The sequence below is a fragment of the Cynocephalus volans genome, chromosome 3 (genome assembly GCF_027409185.1).
Source record: "Cynocephalus volans isolate mCynVol1 chromosome 3, mCynVol1.pri, whole genome shotgun sequence".
NCBI classification, from domain to species: domain Eukaryota; kingdom Metazoa; phylum Chordata; class Mammalia; order Dermoptera; family Cynocephalidae; genus Cynocephalus; species Cynocephalus volans.
Window position 1 is genome coordinate 67,726,577 of NC_084462.1, and position 16,487 is coordinate 67,743,063.

The 16,487-nt window shown below is 33.8% G+C and overlaps 1 protein-coding gene across 1 annotated transcript in view; it reads right to left on the bottom strand.

Annotated features, from left to right (window-relative positions):
- ARIH1 (ariadne RBR E3 ubiquitin protein ligase 1) overlaps nucleotides 1-16,487 on the bottom strand; it is a 107,600-nt gene that overhangs the window by 41,253 nt on the left and 49,860 nt on the right. Inside the window, exon 3 of the mRNA XM_063089214.1 lies at nucleotides 7,434-7,578. Within this exon, the coding sequence (XP_062945284.1) occupies nucleotides 7,434-7,578 (145 nt within the window). The remainder of the gene's footprint in view (nucleotides 1-7,433; nucleotides 7,579-16,487) is intronic.

The following is a 16,487-nucleotide window of genomic DNA, read 5'->3' on the forward strand; positions in this document are numbered from 1 at the left end:
CAAAAAGTTTATGGAAAAATAGAATTGAAAGATAATACAAATCTTTCTACAAACTTACTGAAGTACCCTCATGTTTAAACAGTCCACTATTAATGAATATTTAGACTTTTTTATCTTTCCCACTATTCTACTGCCAATACTATACATACATTTTTGTGATCATATGAATGTATCTTAGGATAAATTTGTAGACGTAACATTACACAAGGTATACAATAAAATTTAATAGATACTAGCAGGCTTCCCTCCAAAGAGGGTGTAGTAATTTATACTGTGCAAGAGTCCTTGGTTTCTCACACCCAGGTCAATGTAGTGTATTATCCAACTACTTGATCTCTGACAATCTAATAGGTGAAAAACAAACTAACTTCATTAGTTTTGATTTCAACTTCTTTTATTATGAGTGAAGTTTTAACACTTGAAAAAGATTTAAGGCTGTTTCTTTCTTTTTCTGTGTACTCTCTTCACATATTTTGCCCACCTTCCACTGGGTTTTTTCTTAATAATTTAGGAGGGCTTTTTACTTATTTTGGAAATTGGCCATTTATAAGAATGAAAAATATTTTCTCCCAGTTTTAACTTAGAATGTTATTAATTTGTTGCCATGCAGAAGCTCTATTTATATACAGTGAAATGTAGCAGACTTTAAATTTATGGCCTCTGAATTAATCAACTTTGATGTAAGGAGCTAGGGAGAAATCTAATTTTCTACCCCAGATGGCTATCAAGTGGTTCCAACACCGTTTATTGAATAATCCACCATATCTGAAATGTCTCCTCCATAATAAATTCTCCTCATGCATACTTGACTCTATCCTGTTCTGGTGCTCTGCGTATTCTTCTTGTATCTGGTGGGACTAGTCCTCACCCTGCTATCCACTTGCCAATCTTTTCTTCTTTTTCAATATTTTCCTGACTAGTCTATCTTTCCAAATACTCAAGCCATCCTTTTATCCCCTTTAGTATTTAGTTTTCTTCATACAGATCCTTCACACTTCTTGTCAAGTTTATTCCTAGCTTTTATTTTTTTTCTAGCTCTTATAAGTGGTATTTTAAAAATTCCATAACACTTTCTAACTATTATTTGAAATATGCTTATAAAATTTTTGATGTTGCTCATATTAGATGCAAATAGGATAACAAATTCTATATACAGAATATAAACAATATTTTTAAAATGCATAGAAGCCATGAAAGGAAATGTATCAGAGTCCTGCAACTGGTTTCACAGACAGAATGACAAATAAAATATATATCAAGTTTTTAAAAGTCTGTTTCCATTACTCCCCGTCAGTGAAGGAGATTTGGTACTAACTTGTTACCCAATCACTAAATGGAGAGTCTGATTTTCATGGCTATATTGAGAAGGGGCATTCTGTAAAGTACAAATATGGTAAATATATCAACAACTCAAAAATGTTTTATTCAAAAGTTAAAAACACATACATATGTTCATGTGCTTTATTCTTTTTTCAAATAAGAATCCTAAGACTGAGAGATTACTGGTAGCAAAGGTTAGAGAGCAGTGACTGCAAGTCCTGATCTTTGCAACTTGTAGTGTGTAGGCCCTATTATAAGAGAACATAAAAGAACAAATTAAAAAATAAATTTTTTTTTTAAAAAAGCTTTCTATTCTTTAAAGGCTTCTTTTTCAACAACTTCTCTAAATAAGTAACAAGATTAAACAAGATAAAATAAAAAATAAATCATACATGCATGTCTAAATATAAAGCAAAAACTAACCTGTGGTCTAAAGACACATATTCATTGTGTTGTGTCATTATCGTGGATACGTCTGGGTATCTTCCCATCTGTCTTCCTTTTCCCTCCTCCTCTGACATGTTTGTTCCCTCACTATCTCACTATTTGGCTCCCTGTGCTTTCTCCTGACACAGGGGATCAGATTATTCACTAAAACTTATCCCTGTTTATATCATAAATAAATCTGATCAAGAAAGAATGCATTTAAAATATATAAAATTAATGGTCCCGAAGAAAGAAACTAAAAGGACAATTCACACTCAACATTTCATTAATCCTTGCCACTTTACATATACAGCAACTAATGTCAAATAGCACCAGGAACATTAAGAGTTATCTTTCATCCATCAGAAGTTGTCCATAAAGTTGAAGCCACTTTGTTTATAAAAACTGAATATAGGCATCAGTTCCCTTGCATGTAAAATGGAATGGATTAAAAAGGAAGATAGGGTTGGACCTAGATCAGACGTTTTCAAGCAGTGTTTCCAAGAGCACCAAGATTCCACAGTGAAGCTTCAGGGGTGGGGGATGGGAAGACGAACCACCCTACCTCACATCTTCAACTCTGCCTTTACCTATTTAACATATCTTATTCTTAGAAAATACAAATTTACTTCATAAAACTGAGATATTATAGCCCAAGCCACATTTCCTAGTAGAGTGATGGATTAGTACAGCTATATATTAAGTTACTTTAATTCAAAACATTATTATAAAGTGGGTAACTGCTGCCAGGGTTAAGAAATTCCTGAATTAGTCACAACACAGATGAGGGGAAGGGGCGGTCTATAAATTTACCAAGTGCTACAAAGTCATAGGAAATTGTTTTTAAAGGAAAGACCACCAAGGATAGTCAACTCCAAAGTTTTATAAACTAAGCTATCAAAAGCATTTATTAAAAAACCTGTTTTAATGTGGCACTGTATAAAGCTAAAATTACCTTCTATGAGGATAAAGAGAATGAAGATATATACAAATAAAAGGAAAGTTACTGTATAAATGTTTAAAGAGAGTAGCAGAAATGTAACACAGGAATCACACGATATAAGTAAAAAAAAAATCACTCATCCAATTAATAAAGTAAAGCTTCATGAAGAACTGCAGGAAACATTTACTTCCAAAACTGAAGAGATTAAAATTATTCTTCTATATCAGTCTAAAAATTATGAGAAGTCCTACTTTTCTCATGATTTATTTTTCATAATGCTTATTAGCACAGTTTCCATAACTCTCTAACTTACTTTGCCAACCCATGTTGCTCTTTTTGCTATCTTGTCCTGTCACACAGCCAAATTTCCTTTAAAAGAGTAATTTATTTACATTTATTGCTTCCACTTTCTTTCCCACCTTCACATCAATGACTCTTCAGCTCATACAGTCTGGTTTCCCCTCCTGCCATACTACTTAAAGTAACTTTCCAATGTCATCTGTAAACTTGTTAATTCCAAATTCACTTTTCAATTCTTTTCTCTGAAGCTTTTAGCACTGTTTACCATTCCCTGATTCTTGAAAGTACAAGGGTACTTCAAAAAATTCATAGAAAAATGGAACTGAAAGATAACATGAATCTTTCCATAAACTTTTTGAAGACTCTTCATACATTCTCTCACTTTGGCTTCTGTACTACTACATTTTCCTGGTTCACCTAACTACCATAGCTTCAGAGGTTAGCTCAGAGGTTAATTTCTGTGGAAAGTCTTGCTTGATCCAAAACTGGGTTGGGTGTACCTCTAACATGTTCCCATGGTATAGTATCTTGTGTATGCTCTCTCAAAGCACTTACCATTCTTTCTGACTATGCCATTTTACTTATCTGCTCAGCTAACCTGAAAATTTGAAGACAGGGATTATGCATTTATTCTCCATTATGTTTCTAACATTTAGAATAGTGCCTGGCATGTTAAATGAATAGTAGATTCTCCATCACCAGCTACAAGTACAAAGCAAAAATATACACGGCCAATCTCCACTCGTGATTTTCACTTCTAATTTGTTGAAACTGTTGGATAATACTAAGGACACAGAGAAAGTTACACTGAATATTTGTAAGTAGTTAGCTTCAGTATTCAAATAGAGTTAAGATTTAAATTAAGGAGGAAATGGATATAACAGAGAAAGAGGAAAAATGCAGGAATAAAAAAAACCTTGCATAACCTGGGACAAATAATTTGGGTCTTAGAATCACCTCACAGAGACATTTATAAACTGGAAGCACTACAGAAATGTCAACTGGCAATTAGAGTACGTTAAAGATAATAAAGCGGTCAAAGCCATGAATAGTGATTTTTTTTTTTTTTTTTTTGTCTTTTTTGTGACCGGCCGCACCACGCCAGCCATCCCTGTATAGGATCCGAACCCGCGGCGGGAGCGCTGCTGCGCTCCCAGCGCCGCACCCTCCCAAGTGCGCCACGGGGTCGGCCCATAGTGAATTTTTTTTTTATCTGCTCAAGTTAGGATTGTAATTTAAGGATTTGGAAATGATACAATTCTCAGGCTGAAAGAAGTTGAAAAAGTATCTTACTTAACTCATTTGAAAAATAAGAAACTGAAACCCAGTGAGATTAAATGACTTATCTACCCCCAAAGCTAAATATTTAGTGTTAGAGCTTATGATCAGAACTGGAGAACTGGGAAATTCAGTTCAGCAATATACCTACTAAATTGCTTTATCTCATTGATCATTCTGTTTCTCTAAGAGTATTCAATTAAGTTTCTTTTAAAACTTCTTTTGTAATCATTTGTACATGTGAACAAATTAGCTCCCTTCAAATGAGTCCCTTTAGTAATACACGTTTAATAAGACCTGAAACTATAAAACTTCTAGAAGAAAACACAGGGGAATGCTTCAGGATGTAGGACTGGGCAAAGACTTTATGAATAAGACCACAAAAGCACAGGCAACAAAAGAAAAAATAAACAAATGGGATTACATTGAACTAAAAAGCTTCTGCACAGCAAAGGAAACAATCAATAGAGCAAAAAGACAACCTAAAGAATGGAAGGAATATTTGCAAACTATACATCTAACAGGACATATTATATCCAGAATACAGAAGGCAAAAAGACAGATAATCCGATTAAAAAATAGGCAAAGGACCTTAACAGACATTTCTCAAAGGAAGACATACAAATAACCAACAAGTACATGGGAAAATGCTCAACATCACTAATCATCAGGAAAATGCAAATCAAAACCACACTGAGATATTATCTCATCCCAGTTAGACTGGCTATTATTAAAAAGACAGAGAATAACAAATGCTGACAAGGATGCAGAGAAGGGGGAACACTTCTACACTGTTCGTGGGGTTGTAAATTAGCACTGCCACTATGGAAAACAGAATGGAGGTTTCTCAATTAACCACAGACAGAACTACCATACGATCAGCAATCCCACTACTGAATATATACCCAAAGGAATGGAAATCATCATGTCAAAGGGATACCTGCATTCCCATGTCTATCGCAGCTCTATTTACCATAGCCAAGATGTGGAACCAACCTAAATGTCCATCAACAGACCACTGGATAAGGAAAATGTGGTATATATACACAATGGAATATTACTCAGCCATAAAAAAAAGAATGAAATTCTGCCATTCACAGCAATACAAATATGGAGAAAAATTATGGAGAAAATTATGTTAAGTGAAATAAGCCAGGCACAGAAACAGAAATACCAAACGTCCTCACCTATAAGTGGGAGCTAAAAAAAACAGAGAGAGAATGCACACACACGCAAGAGAGCACCAGAGAAAGAGAGAGAGACAGAGAGAAAACGAACAATCACAAGAGGTTGAACTTTCAGAATAAGAGAACAACACTACAATTACTAGAGATGGGAAATGGGGAGAGTTGAAGGGTTGGAGAGAAACTGGTTAATGGACACAAAGAATGCTTACATTTTATAATGATGAATATGCTAATTATCCTGATTTGATCATGGCATACTGTACACAGGTACTGATATTCAATGCTGTACCCCACAAACATGTCTAGTCAATTATGTTTCAATTAAAAAAAAGAAAGAAACATGCTTATATACAGTGGACCTTGAACAATACGGGTTTGAACTGTGCAGGTCAACTTACACACAAATTTTTTCAATTAAAAAATAAAAAAATACATATAAAAACTCGAAGACAAACAATGAAAAACCTTAAATATGCTAAAATATGAGGGTGCTTCAAAAGGTTCATGGAAAAATAGAAAAAATAGTATGACTCTCCATATTATCATATTATTTTTAATTCTATTTTTCCATGAACTTTTTGAAGTATCTTTGTATATAAATATAATACTGGTGCCAAAGACCTGGTATATAATAATTATTAGAAAATGCTCTTCAACTCCTAAAGCAGAGAATATGAACAAGATAGTTATAAATATCGCAGAATTAAGTCATTTCTCAGATATCCTGAAACACCTTAAAAACTGAATCCCAAGTACTGAGATACCTTTATGCCATAAATATAATTTTCCTATAGTTACTAATAAAATAAGACCTTTATAGGGAGATTATTTAAACCTAAAACTTCTTCACTAAACACTCCAAAGTAAATCATCTTAATTCAAGAAAATTTTAAGAGGGATACTTTTACTCAAGGGAAATACCAATTATTTGGTTCTCTTCTGTTCCAACTCTGCCCCAAATTGCCATATTTAAGAATCTCCATTAGAATGAATTTGTTTAAGTGAAAATCTTTTCTTATGAAGAATCCTGAAAGTTCCCTAGCAGATGTATTTTTTTTTTCTTAATTTTATTTTGTCGATATACAATGTGGTTGATTATTGTGGCCCATTACCGAAACCCCCCTCCTCCTCCCTCTCCCCCCTCCCCTCCAACAATGTCCTTTCTGTTTGCTTGTCGTATCAACTTCAAGGAATTGTAGTTGTTATGTCTTCTCCCCCCACCCCGTTTTTTGGTGTGTGTGTGAATTTATTTATTTATTTTTAGCTCCCACCAATAAGTGGGAACATGTGGTATTTCTCTTTCTGTGCCTGACTTGTTTCACTTAATATAATTCTCTCAAGGTCCATCCATGTTGTTGCAAATGGCAGTATTTCATTCGTTTTTATAGCTGAGTAGTATTCCATTGTGTAGATATACCACATTTTCCGTATCCACTCATCTGATGATGGACATTTAGGCTGGTTCCAACTCTTGGCTATTGTAAAGAGTGCTGCGATGAACATTGGGGAACAGGTATACCTTCGACTTGATGATTTCCATTCCTCTGGGTATATTCCCAGCAGTGGGATAGCTGGGTCATATGGCAGATCTATCTCTAGCAGATGTATTAAAGACATTTTATAAATGTTTTGGATATTAAAAAAAGTAAAGTTTTAAATTTATTTTAATTTGAATGAAAAATAATTCTACTGACTGCCTACCTATTACACAATTCTCCCTATGGAGGTAAAATAAACTCTAGAAAGATTTAGGTATGTAATGACAATTTGGACAAGAAGCTGCCTCAAAAAAACAAACGGGTTGGGCAAAGGTGAAACCAAGCTCTTAATCTTTCTCTTCCTTTCCTTATCCTCATATAGGTTACTGCTCATACGTTACTACTCCCAGACCCCCAGATTTTCCTTTCTTTAAATAATGAAAGTTGATTTACCCTCTGAAATACAGAGTCAGTGCTACCCTTAAACTACCAAATACTCACCGAGTTAGGGTAGTTCAAGTAGCAGATCTGACAAGGCATATCCTGTGCTGATGACCTTGTATTCATCTGGCGTGTTCGAGACTTTTTACTTGGATTAATTACATGACACTCAGCAAAGAGCTTCTCCAGGTTTCCATCAAAGTACCTGCATTATTTAAACAGAAAGGATGAGAGCCCAGCAATAGCACACTGTTCGAGCTCTCCAAAAGTCTGATTCTCTACAGGGAAAAGCAATTAACTGAATTAAAATAAACCAAGATCAAAACCTTTTTGCTCAGAGAAAATGAAGAGTTGTATGGCTACAAATTGTAGCAAATAGAGGTGTGTGTGTATCTATCTATATGTATGTATGTATGTATGTATATGTATGGATGTATGGGGGTGTGTGTGTGTGTGTGTAAAAGTAGGTTGAGTTTTTGTTGATCTTTTTTTTTTTTTTTTTTTTTTTTTTTTTTTTACTTTGTTTTTAAATAAGAGTCCTGGGAAGTTAAGACATTAGTATTTTAACAGTACTTCAACAAAAACTTCAGGATGAAAGTTGTGGTACTGCTAGTGGTACCTATGAAGAGTAATGGTATTTTAAAAGGCTAGGATGTACTTTATATAAATGAATTCATTTTATTATTAATTTGGGTAAATCAGTTTAAATATATTAGCTCTAGTAAACCACTTACAGAGCATACCTTACTCAACAAATAATTTTAAAAATTAAATTATCACATGTGCCTCATTCTACAAAATAGATTTGCCTTCTAAATACCTTTTGAAATATTTTTTAATTTACTGAGAAAGGGGAGGAAGGAAGAAGCAAACGAGTATATCTTAAAACATTTTTATATCAAATAAATTATTTACACATTAGCTTTTCACAAAATATGTACCTAAATATACAGAAATAGTTCTGGATCTGAGATATCAAGAGTATGATATGCCAAGTACTATCTAGTTTTAACTAAAATGTAAACTTCTTGACAGAAGATAGTGGTAAATACCTAGCACAGTATTTCCCACTAATCCACATGAGACATGGTCTTTGGTCACCTGAAATATCTTAATATTCAAAAGGAAAAAGCAATAAATAAAAAAATCTGTGAATCAATATAACCAGCAAAAATATTAAAGCAGAATCTGGTCAATTACTTTGTAGCTTGTAAAGCCCATGTTTCAACAACTACAATGTTCTTTACATACAAACAGTATGTAAACCGGAGGTTCTCAATTTAAAAATAAAACTCAAAAGATATTTCCAATATTTCCTACAAATTTTATCTGAGGAAGATGCCTAATTTTATCTGAAAAGTAGAAAACACAAAGACTAACATTAAATATAAATTCATCATCCAATTAAACATCTTATTTTATAAAAATATTCATGCTCACAAGAAAGGACAAACTTCTGTCATTCCAAACTTGGCTACTTGGAACTAATGACTCCACATAATTGGTTAACATTTTAGACAGCATTCTATGCATACAAAGCCACACAGACCTATGTCTATAATTTTATATAAATATCATACTCCAGATTTTAACCTAAACAATATTTAACAAGTTTGTCAGTTCTACTCCATCAACTTGCCTGCTCTTGTAGTTTTTGGTAAATTCTCAATATTTGATAAAAATCCTTTTTCAATCTTCCAGATCTCTATTTTCTCTAGTGTCTGCTCTTACTTCTTGCTGCTGCAAATGTGGTTTCAAGTTCTACAAGACTACTTGTCCCTTCATTTTTTTTCTTAGTTCTGTCAGCTTCCTTTTCACCTTGTTCTGTTGTTTTATAAGTTCTTCTTTGATCCCTCATCTCATAGAATCTATGTTCACTTTAATTTCCTTATGAGGACAAAGAAGCTGTTTTCTTCTAATTATGGTAGCTTTATTTAGGACTACTATGCTCAAGAGAATGGCTGGATTATTAACTACTCACACACTGTTTACCTGGGCACTGTTTCAAAGTTCCTTCAGTTAGCTGGCTTTTATATACATCCTGGCTTGTGAAAATCAGGCCAAAATGAAAAGGGACTGACTCACTGTGAAGCACCACAGTTCAGGCACCTTGTTTAACGAGTTAACAAATATTTCCCTCTGCTTCACTGACTTTGCTCAACAGCTGCAAAGCTTGTCCTAGGACATTGCTTCTCCTCTTTACTGTAATACTGTCCATCCTTTTGAGGAAATCATACTGATTTCCTCAAATAAAAACAGAATAGCAGTGTGATTTCTCCTTGGGCTCAGCCTTTCCTTAGGGAGAAAAGGGCACAAGCAGGGTATTCCTTACTTGCATGGCCTAGATTTCTCCAGATTAAGATTATTAATATATACGATTATTATCTGTCAATAAAAAAAGATTATTAAACTTTTGTGGTTTCTCAGTATATTGTAAATTCTCTTCTCTCTTCCAGGGTTCTTTGTTCATTCAAGTATGTTTACAGAAATACAGTTAAGCAAACTAACACTTAATCAGACAACTTTCCAGAATATCTAGATCTTAATTTGTCGTTTTCCTTTACTGCTAGGCAGCTACATACCTTTTAAGAATTAAAATTTCAAGGTAGTAAGAATTATAGCCTAAAAACTTGTGGAGAGAGGACGCAGGGCTGGTATGGAACACCACTGGCTAGTGTTTCATTTTTAATTCTGAGTGACTGTGGCATCACTGCTTGCCATTTTAACATTTAATTTTGCCCTTAGTGGTTTATCTTAAAAGCAACTAAGGCTACATATTTCATAAAGGCCACTGTTGAAGAAGTATTCTCACAATAAAATGGGAAAAGCAAAAATGTTAAGCTAATTTAAACATGTATAGTAGGCTTTTCTACTCTATATTCTTAGGCTATCAGAGCTCAATCCTACCAGTCTTCAATGCGCCCTTTACATACTCACAAGTCCAATAATCTACTGCTATAAGCCTGACAGCAAAAATGAACACACACACATACATGAAAATTTACAAAAATACATTATACATTATAAGTATCCATGTACAAACATGCATATACACATATATGTACTTCTAAATAACTAAATAATGCTTGTTTTCATGCAGCAATTTATGGGTATAAGACTTCAATTTCAAAAGACTATAAAACAGTCACAATTATTCTATACCTCAATTATAGTTCTGACATAAGAACTAAAAAAGATCCATGGCACCAACATTCCTCCTAAGAATTTTCATTTCAACTACCTCTCAGCCATGTTAACCTGCTTCTAATGGTGTAGGTTTTTTCCACTTTTAGAAAACGTATGTTTAAGCAAAAATGTCAAAGAAGCAAAGGAATAGCTTAAATTCATTCAAATAATATGGATGAATAAGAACTGCAATCAAACTTATAAAAAACAAAAATAATACATAAGGCATGAAAATGACAGTCTTAAACCAGCAATAAAGAATGAGTAGACACACGAGGAGAGAAGACTTTACAAATAATCTCAGACCTTAATCCTCATTTTCCATAGAAAGAAATCAGTGGATATAGTAGAGTACAGTAGTATAAGCAAGTTATTAAGAACTACTGAGGTAGGAGCTAAACAGTTAGCTCAGTTGGCAGAGCGCAGTGCCAACACCACCAAGTTCAAGTGTTTGGATCCCCATACTGGCCAGCTGCCAAAAAAAAAAAAAAAAAACTACTGAAGTAAATAGTTCTCTTCTGGGAATGGGATTGGGATTGTTTTGAGCACTACTTTTCATTTATAACCCTTGTAAAACTATTAAACTTTTAAAAAAACCGTAACTGTGTTATTCTGATAAAAATTTAAATTTAAAAAGGGCTCCTGGAGTAGAATGCAAGTTTTCATACAAATTAAAAGATATCAAGGCATTTTTTGTAGTTCTTAAAGGTATTTTTTCAAAAGAAGGACTAAAAACTAGAATGTGAGATGGCTGGCATACCTATGAACCTATACTAGGTAAAGTTCAGAATTCCAAAGAACCAAATCTGTCTAAGGACTTAGAACAGAAAACTATTTTTTCTAAGGAAGGCTTTTGGCCCCCATGAAAAAAGATTTAATGAGGACTTGCTTTAAAAGTTTTGAGTTTCTTATGCTAATCTCTAAAAAATAATTTAGTTCTTCTTTTAATATAAATGTATTCTATGTAGTTTTTATAGTTAAATAAACATACTGCTCATGTATTTTTAAGAAAAAGTAGAGTACTTTTTGAGGATATAAGATCTTTTTCCTACCGGGGAAAACTCAACCTAATAAAAACAGCATTATAATAAAATCTCCTGAAAGTGTTTACTGCTAAACAAAAGACTACTTGAGAAAGAAGTTACTAATTGATATTACTTGCAAGTTGCAGTACAAAAATCTTACTCAATAATTCTTTCTACCATACTGTATCCTTTTGGCTCTGAGCCACGTTGAAGGCAGGTGGCCTAAGGAACTAACCACACTAAAACAGATGTATAGTGACTCCTTATAGGTTTGAGTTAGGAAAATCACAACAGAAACACAATAAACTATGCCACAGTGAAACAGATGTAAGGTGACTCCTTATAGGTTTGAGTTAGGAAAATCATAACAGAAACACAATAAACTATGCTATCTTCCAAAAAGGTTCCCATCCCCATTTATTATAGAAAAATTTAAATATACAAAAGCCAATTGCACTCCCACACCCCCAATCAGTTTTAATAAACATTTTGCTAATCAAAAGGCTTTTCTGAATAAAAAAATTTTATTGATCCTCTTATAAACTTTCAAGGTAGATCTAAAACTACGCAGGACATTTTAAAAGAAGTGAATGACTATTATCTTTTGACCACAGAATAGAGAAGACCTCTACAAAAGAGGCTTCTAAAGGCACAGATGCTGGTTTCACAAGGTGTTCCACCATACTTAAAGATACATGGGTCACCTTCACTTGTGATCATCCATGTCTTCTGGCTTCACTGCAATTATCTGAATTTTGCCAAGTCCTTCTAATACAAGGATTCTAAACCTGAGGTCCCTGGAACTTCAACAACTGTGCAGTACTCAAAACATTATAACTTATTCACATATGTTCATGTTCCCCCAGCCCGACTAGAAGGTCCAAAGCTTTTACCACTTTCTCAAAAGAAACTATGGTCCTGATGGAGTTTGGATGTGTTGTCCTCTCCAAAACTCATGTGGAAATTTGATATCCAATGTGGCAGTGTTGGAAACTGATTGAGTCATGGGGGTGGATCCCTTATGAATGGATTATTACTATCCTTGGGGGAGAAAGAGTAATAAGTGAGCTCTTGTTCTATTAGTTCCCATGAGAGCTTGTTGTTTATAGGACCCTGGCATCTCCTCCCCCCCCCCTCGCTTCCTCTCGCCATGTGATCTGCTCATATCCACTGGCAGTCTGCCACTTTCCGCCATGAGTAGAAGCAGCCTGAGGCCCGTGCCAGATGCAACCATCCCAGAATCATAAGCCAAATAAACCTCTTTTCTTTATAAATAACCCAGTCTCAGGTATTCTGTTATAGCAACACAAAATGGACTAAAACAGGTCCCCAAAAGACAAGAACCAATATCACTTTTTAAAACTATTTCTTTACTTCAAAGAAAACAAAGACAGTGGCTTCTGTATCCTCTGCCCAAAACGTGCATTCAAGGGAAGTCTACACTCTCTGCTCAATGGTCTTTTCCTCCTGCTACACATTTTTATTTAGAAAATAAAAGGAAACACTATTTGTAATCCATGCAAGAGTGGATCTGATTCCAATTAAAGAAAAAAATGGTTTCTCCTAGTAAAAGAAATATTCTTTTATTATTTTGATAATGGTTTTTCAATATATGTAATGGAAGACCTAGGGTTATAAATGTTGAAAGCCTATATACACCAAACCAGTATGCTTAAAATCTACCTAGGCTAAAATTAGAAACAGCCAATCAAAACAATATAGTATATAATTAAGTTCCGTGTACATATTTCTTCATGTTAAACAATTGTACGTAGGAATTTTGCTAGTTAGTGGCTGTTAATTGTTTTGAAGGAAAGAGATGAACACCTTATTTGTAATATGACATACTCCTTACCATACAAATGGTGGGCAGAAGAATCCTAAGAAAGTACAGAAAACAGCAACTTCAAGAAGTCAAAATAACTTAATAAATGTAATAAGACTTCAGAGAATAAGGAGATCCAGAAGGCATCATACAAGCTGTATGTGATGCATGGAATTGTATATAACGTCTGTGAGCACCACAGAATGAAACACTGATGCTCTCTGAATTTGTACAAAGCTATAAAGCTCTTGAGGAGATCACTGCCTGAATAGTAGAGGGTATGCCAAGGCAGTGTAGAGTTAGAAGTATAGACAAAGAGAATGGAGTGAAAGTATGGAAGGTTTTCAAGGTTGGAGAATATAGCTTTAATGTGGTAGGATTCACAAAAGTAGCAGAGGTTTATAACATGAAATGACATAAAAATAAATTTAGGACAGATTTGATACTAAAGCCTAAGAGGGCAGAGAGGAAACTGTCTTGGCAAAATGTTTATTTACTTGTAGATACCAAAGGCACTATTAATCCAACACATCCAAAAACAAGCTGAACCTTCCTTTTAAGGTTGCTCCTTTTCTTATCTCTGTGTATGTGTATATTAAATTTATTTTTATTGAGAAATAACACAATTCTAGAAGGGTGCATGAACAAAAATGAGCAGCTTGCAAATTGTTATAAAACAAGTACCAATATATAACCACCACCCAGGACAAGAAACAACACTGTTAGTACTCTACAAGGCCCCCAAAGTTCCTTTCTCAATAATAAGCTCCTCTTTCCCCAAGAGATAATCACTGCCCGTTTTTCTTCTTAGTTTCACCACCTAAATATGTATCCTTAAACAATATAGATTAGTTTCGCATGTTTTTGAATTTTATGCGAACAGAACCACATAGATAGGTATTCACTTGCATCTGTCTTCCTTTCACTCAATATGATGTTTTTAAGATTCACCTACATTGTCACTTCCGGCTCTAGTACGTTTACTTTTTGTTGCCAAATAGTTACTATATAAATATACCATAATCATCTATCTAGTCTAACAGTGATAGACATATGGATTGCTTATAGGTTGGAGCTATTATGAATAATGCTGCTATTAACATGCTTATATGTGACTTTCAATGTAGATGTGTACATATTTCTGTTGGGTTTACACCTGGGATTGAAAAACACTGTGTTATAGATATGCATGTAAAGAAATAAAATTTATTTTTGTTTTTCTTTCTAAAGTAATTCTAACAATTTACTGTAGACCCCTTTAGATTTTCTATGTACACAATCATATCATCAATGAACATTAACAGTTTAGCATTTCCCTTACAACCTTTATATTTTATTTTCCTACTGGCTAGAACCATTTCTAGTATAATGCCGAACAGAAGTAGAAGATAACAGATGTCCATGTCTTGAACCCCATCTAAACAGGAAATCTTTTCAACATTTCAGTATTAACTATGATATCTCCTACAGATGTTTTACAGGTTTATGAAATTAATAAAGTTCTCTTTCATGCCTAGATTATTAATACCTTCTTTTAAAAATCATGATAATTGTTAGTTTTTAGCAAATGCTCCTTTGCATTTATTGAGATGTTTTTCTCATTAATTTGTTCAAGTGACCAATCATATATTAAATTGTTTCAGATTAAACCCACCTAGCATTCCTGGGATAAGCCTGAGTTAGTCATGCTGGGTTATTATCCATTTTATGTATTGCTGAATTCAATTTGCTGATATTCTGAGATTTTTTTGCTGTTGTATTCTGCATCTATGTACATGAGAGAACTGTCATGTAATTTCTCTTTAGGTTTATTGCCAAGGTTAGGATATCCTCATGAGGGTGGGGGATCCTCTTCTTCTGTTCTTTAGAAGAATATAAGGTTGGGGTCACTGTCTCATTAAATGCTGGTACAACTTTCCAGTGTACCCATCTGGACTTGGACTTTTCTTTATAGAAAAGTTTTAAATTACAGATTTCATTTCTTTACCGTTATAGCCCCACACAGGTTCTCTTTTTTTTGGTGGCTGGCCAATATAGGGATCCAAACCCTTGACCTTAGTGTTGTAACATCATGCTCTAACCACATGAGCCAATTGGCCAGCCCTAGGTTTTCTATTTCTTATGTTGGTTTTGGTAAATTGCATATTTTTAACAATTTACCCATTTCATCTAAAATATCAAATCTGAACTGCTGTCCAAAATAAGAGTTATAAAAAAAAAACCAAAACACTGCAAGATTCATAGTAACATTCTTTTTCATTCCTGATACTGGTTATTTGGGTCACCTCCCTCTTTTTCTTGATCTCACCAATGTGTCAGTGTTATCAGTCTTTTTTTTGAAAAAGCATCTTTTGGCTTCTTGATCCCCTCTACTGTATGTTTTCTATTTTATTAAGTTCTGCTCTTTGTTATTTCCTACCTTATGTTTTCTCTATATTTATTTTACTGTTCTTTTTCTACCCTGAGACATCTAGCTCAAATACACTTAGACAAAGACTTAACTCATTAGTTTCCTTACATATGCATTTAAGGTTATAAATTCCACTGTAAGCACAACTTAGGCTACATTCCACAAGATTTGTCCCCCCTTAACAGTAAAATAGTTGCTTAAACCATTACAAGTTATCTGAAACTTCAATCAACACAGACAGAACTTAGAATAAAACGTTGTCTTAAAAAAGACAAAGGCTAGGTACAACATAAAACCATTTATATGAATTAAAACATAGTATTGTTTATGAATACATTTTCCATGAATACAGTATTCTAGGTTGGTGTTTTTTTTCTTTCAACCCACTGAGGTATCATCTTACTATGACTTTCGTTGTTGCTGTTGAGAAGTCAGCAATTCTCTACAAGAATATTATACTTAAATTTTCACTCTTGAAAGTCATCTTTCTTGTATCTCATTGCTTTTACAAATTTTTTCGTTTTTGCAGTTTTACTACAATGTTCTAAAAAATGTGTATTTATTTTCACCATATTTCATTAAATCTAAAATGTTTTGATACTGAAATTTCACGATCTTAACAGAAGATGAGATGGAAAAAATTTTCACATTGGTCAAAACATTTGTTG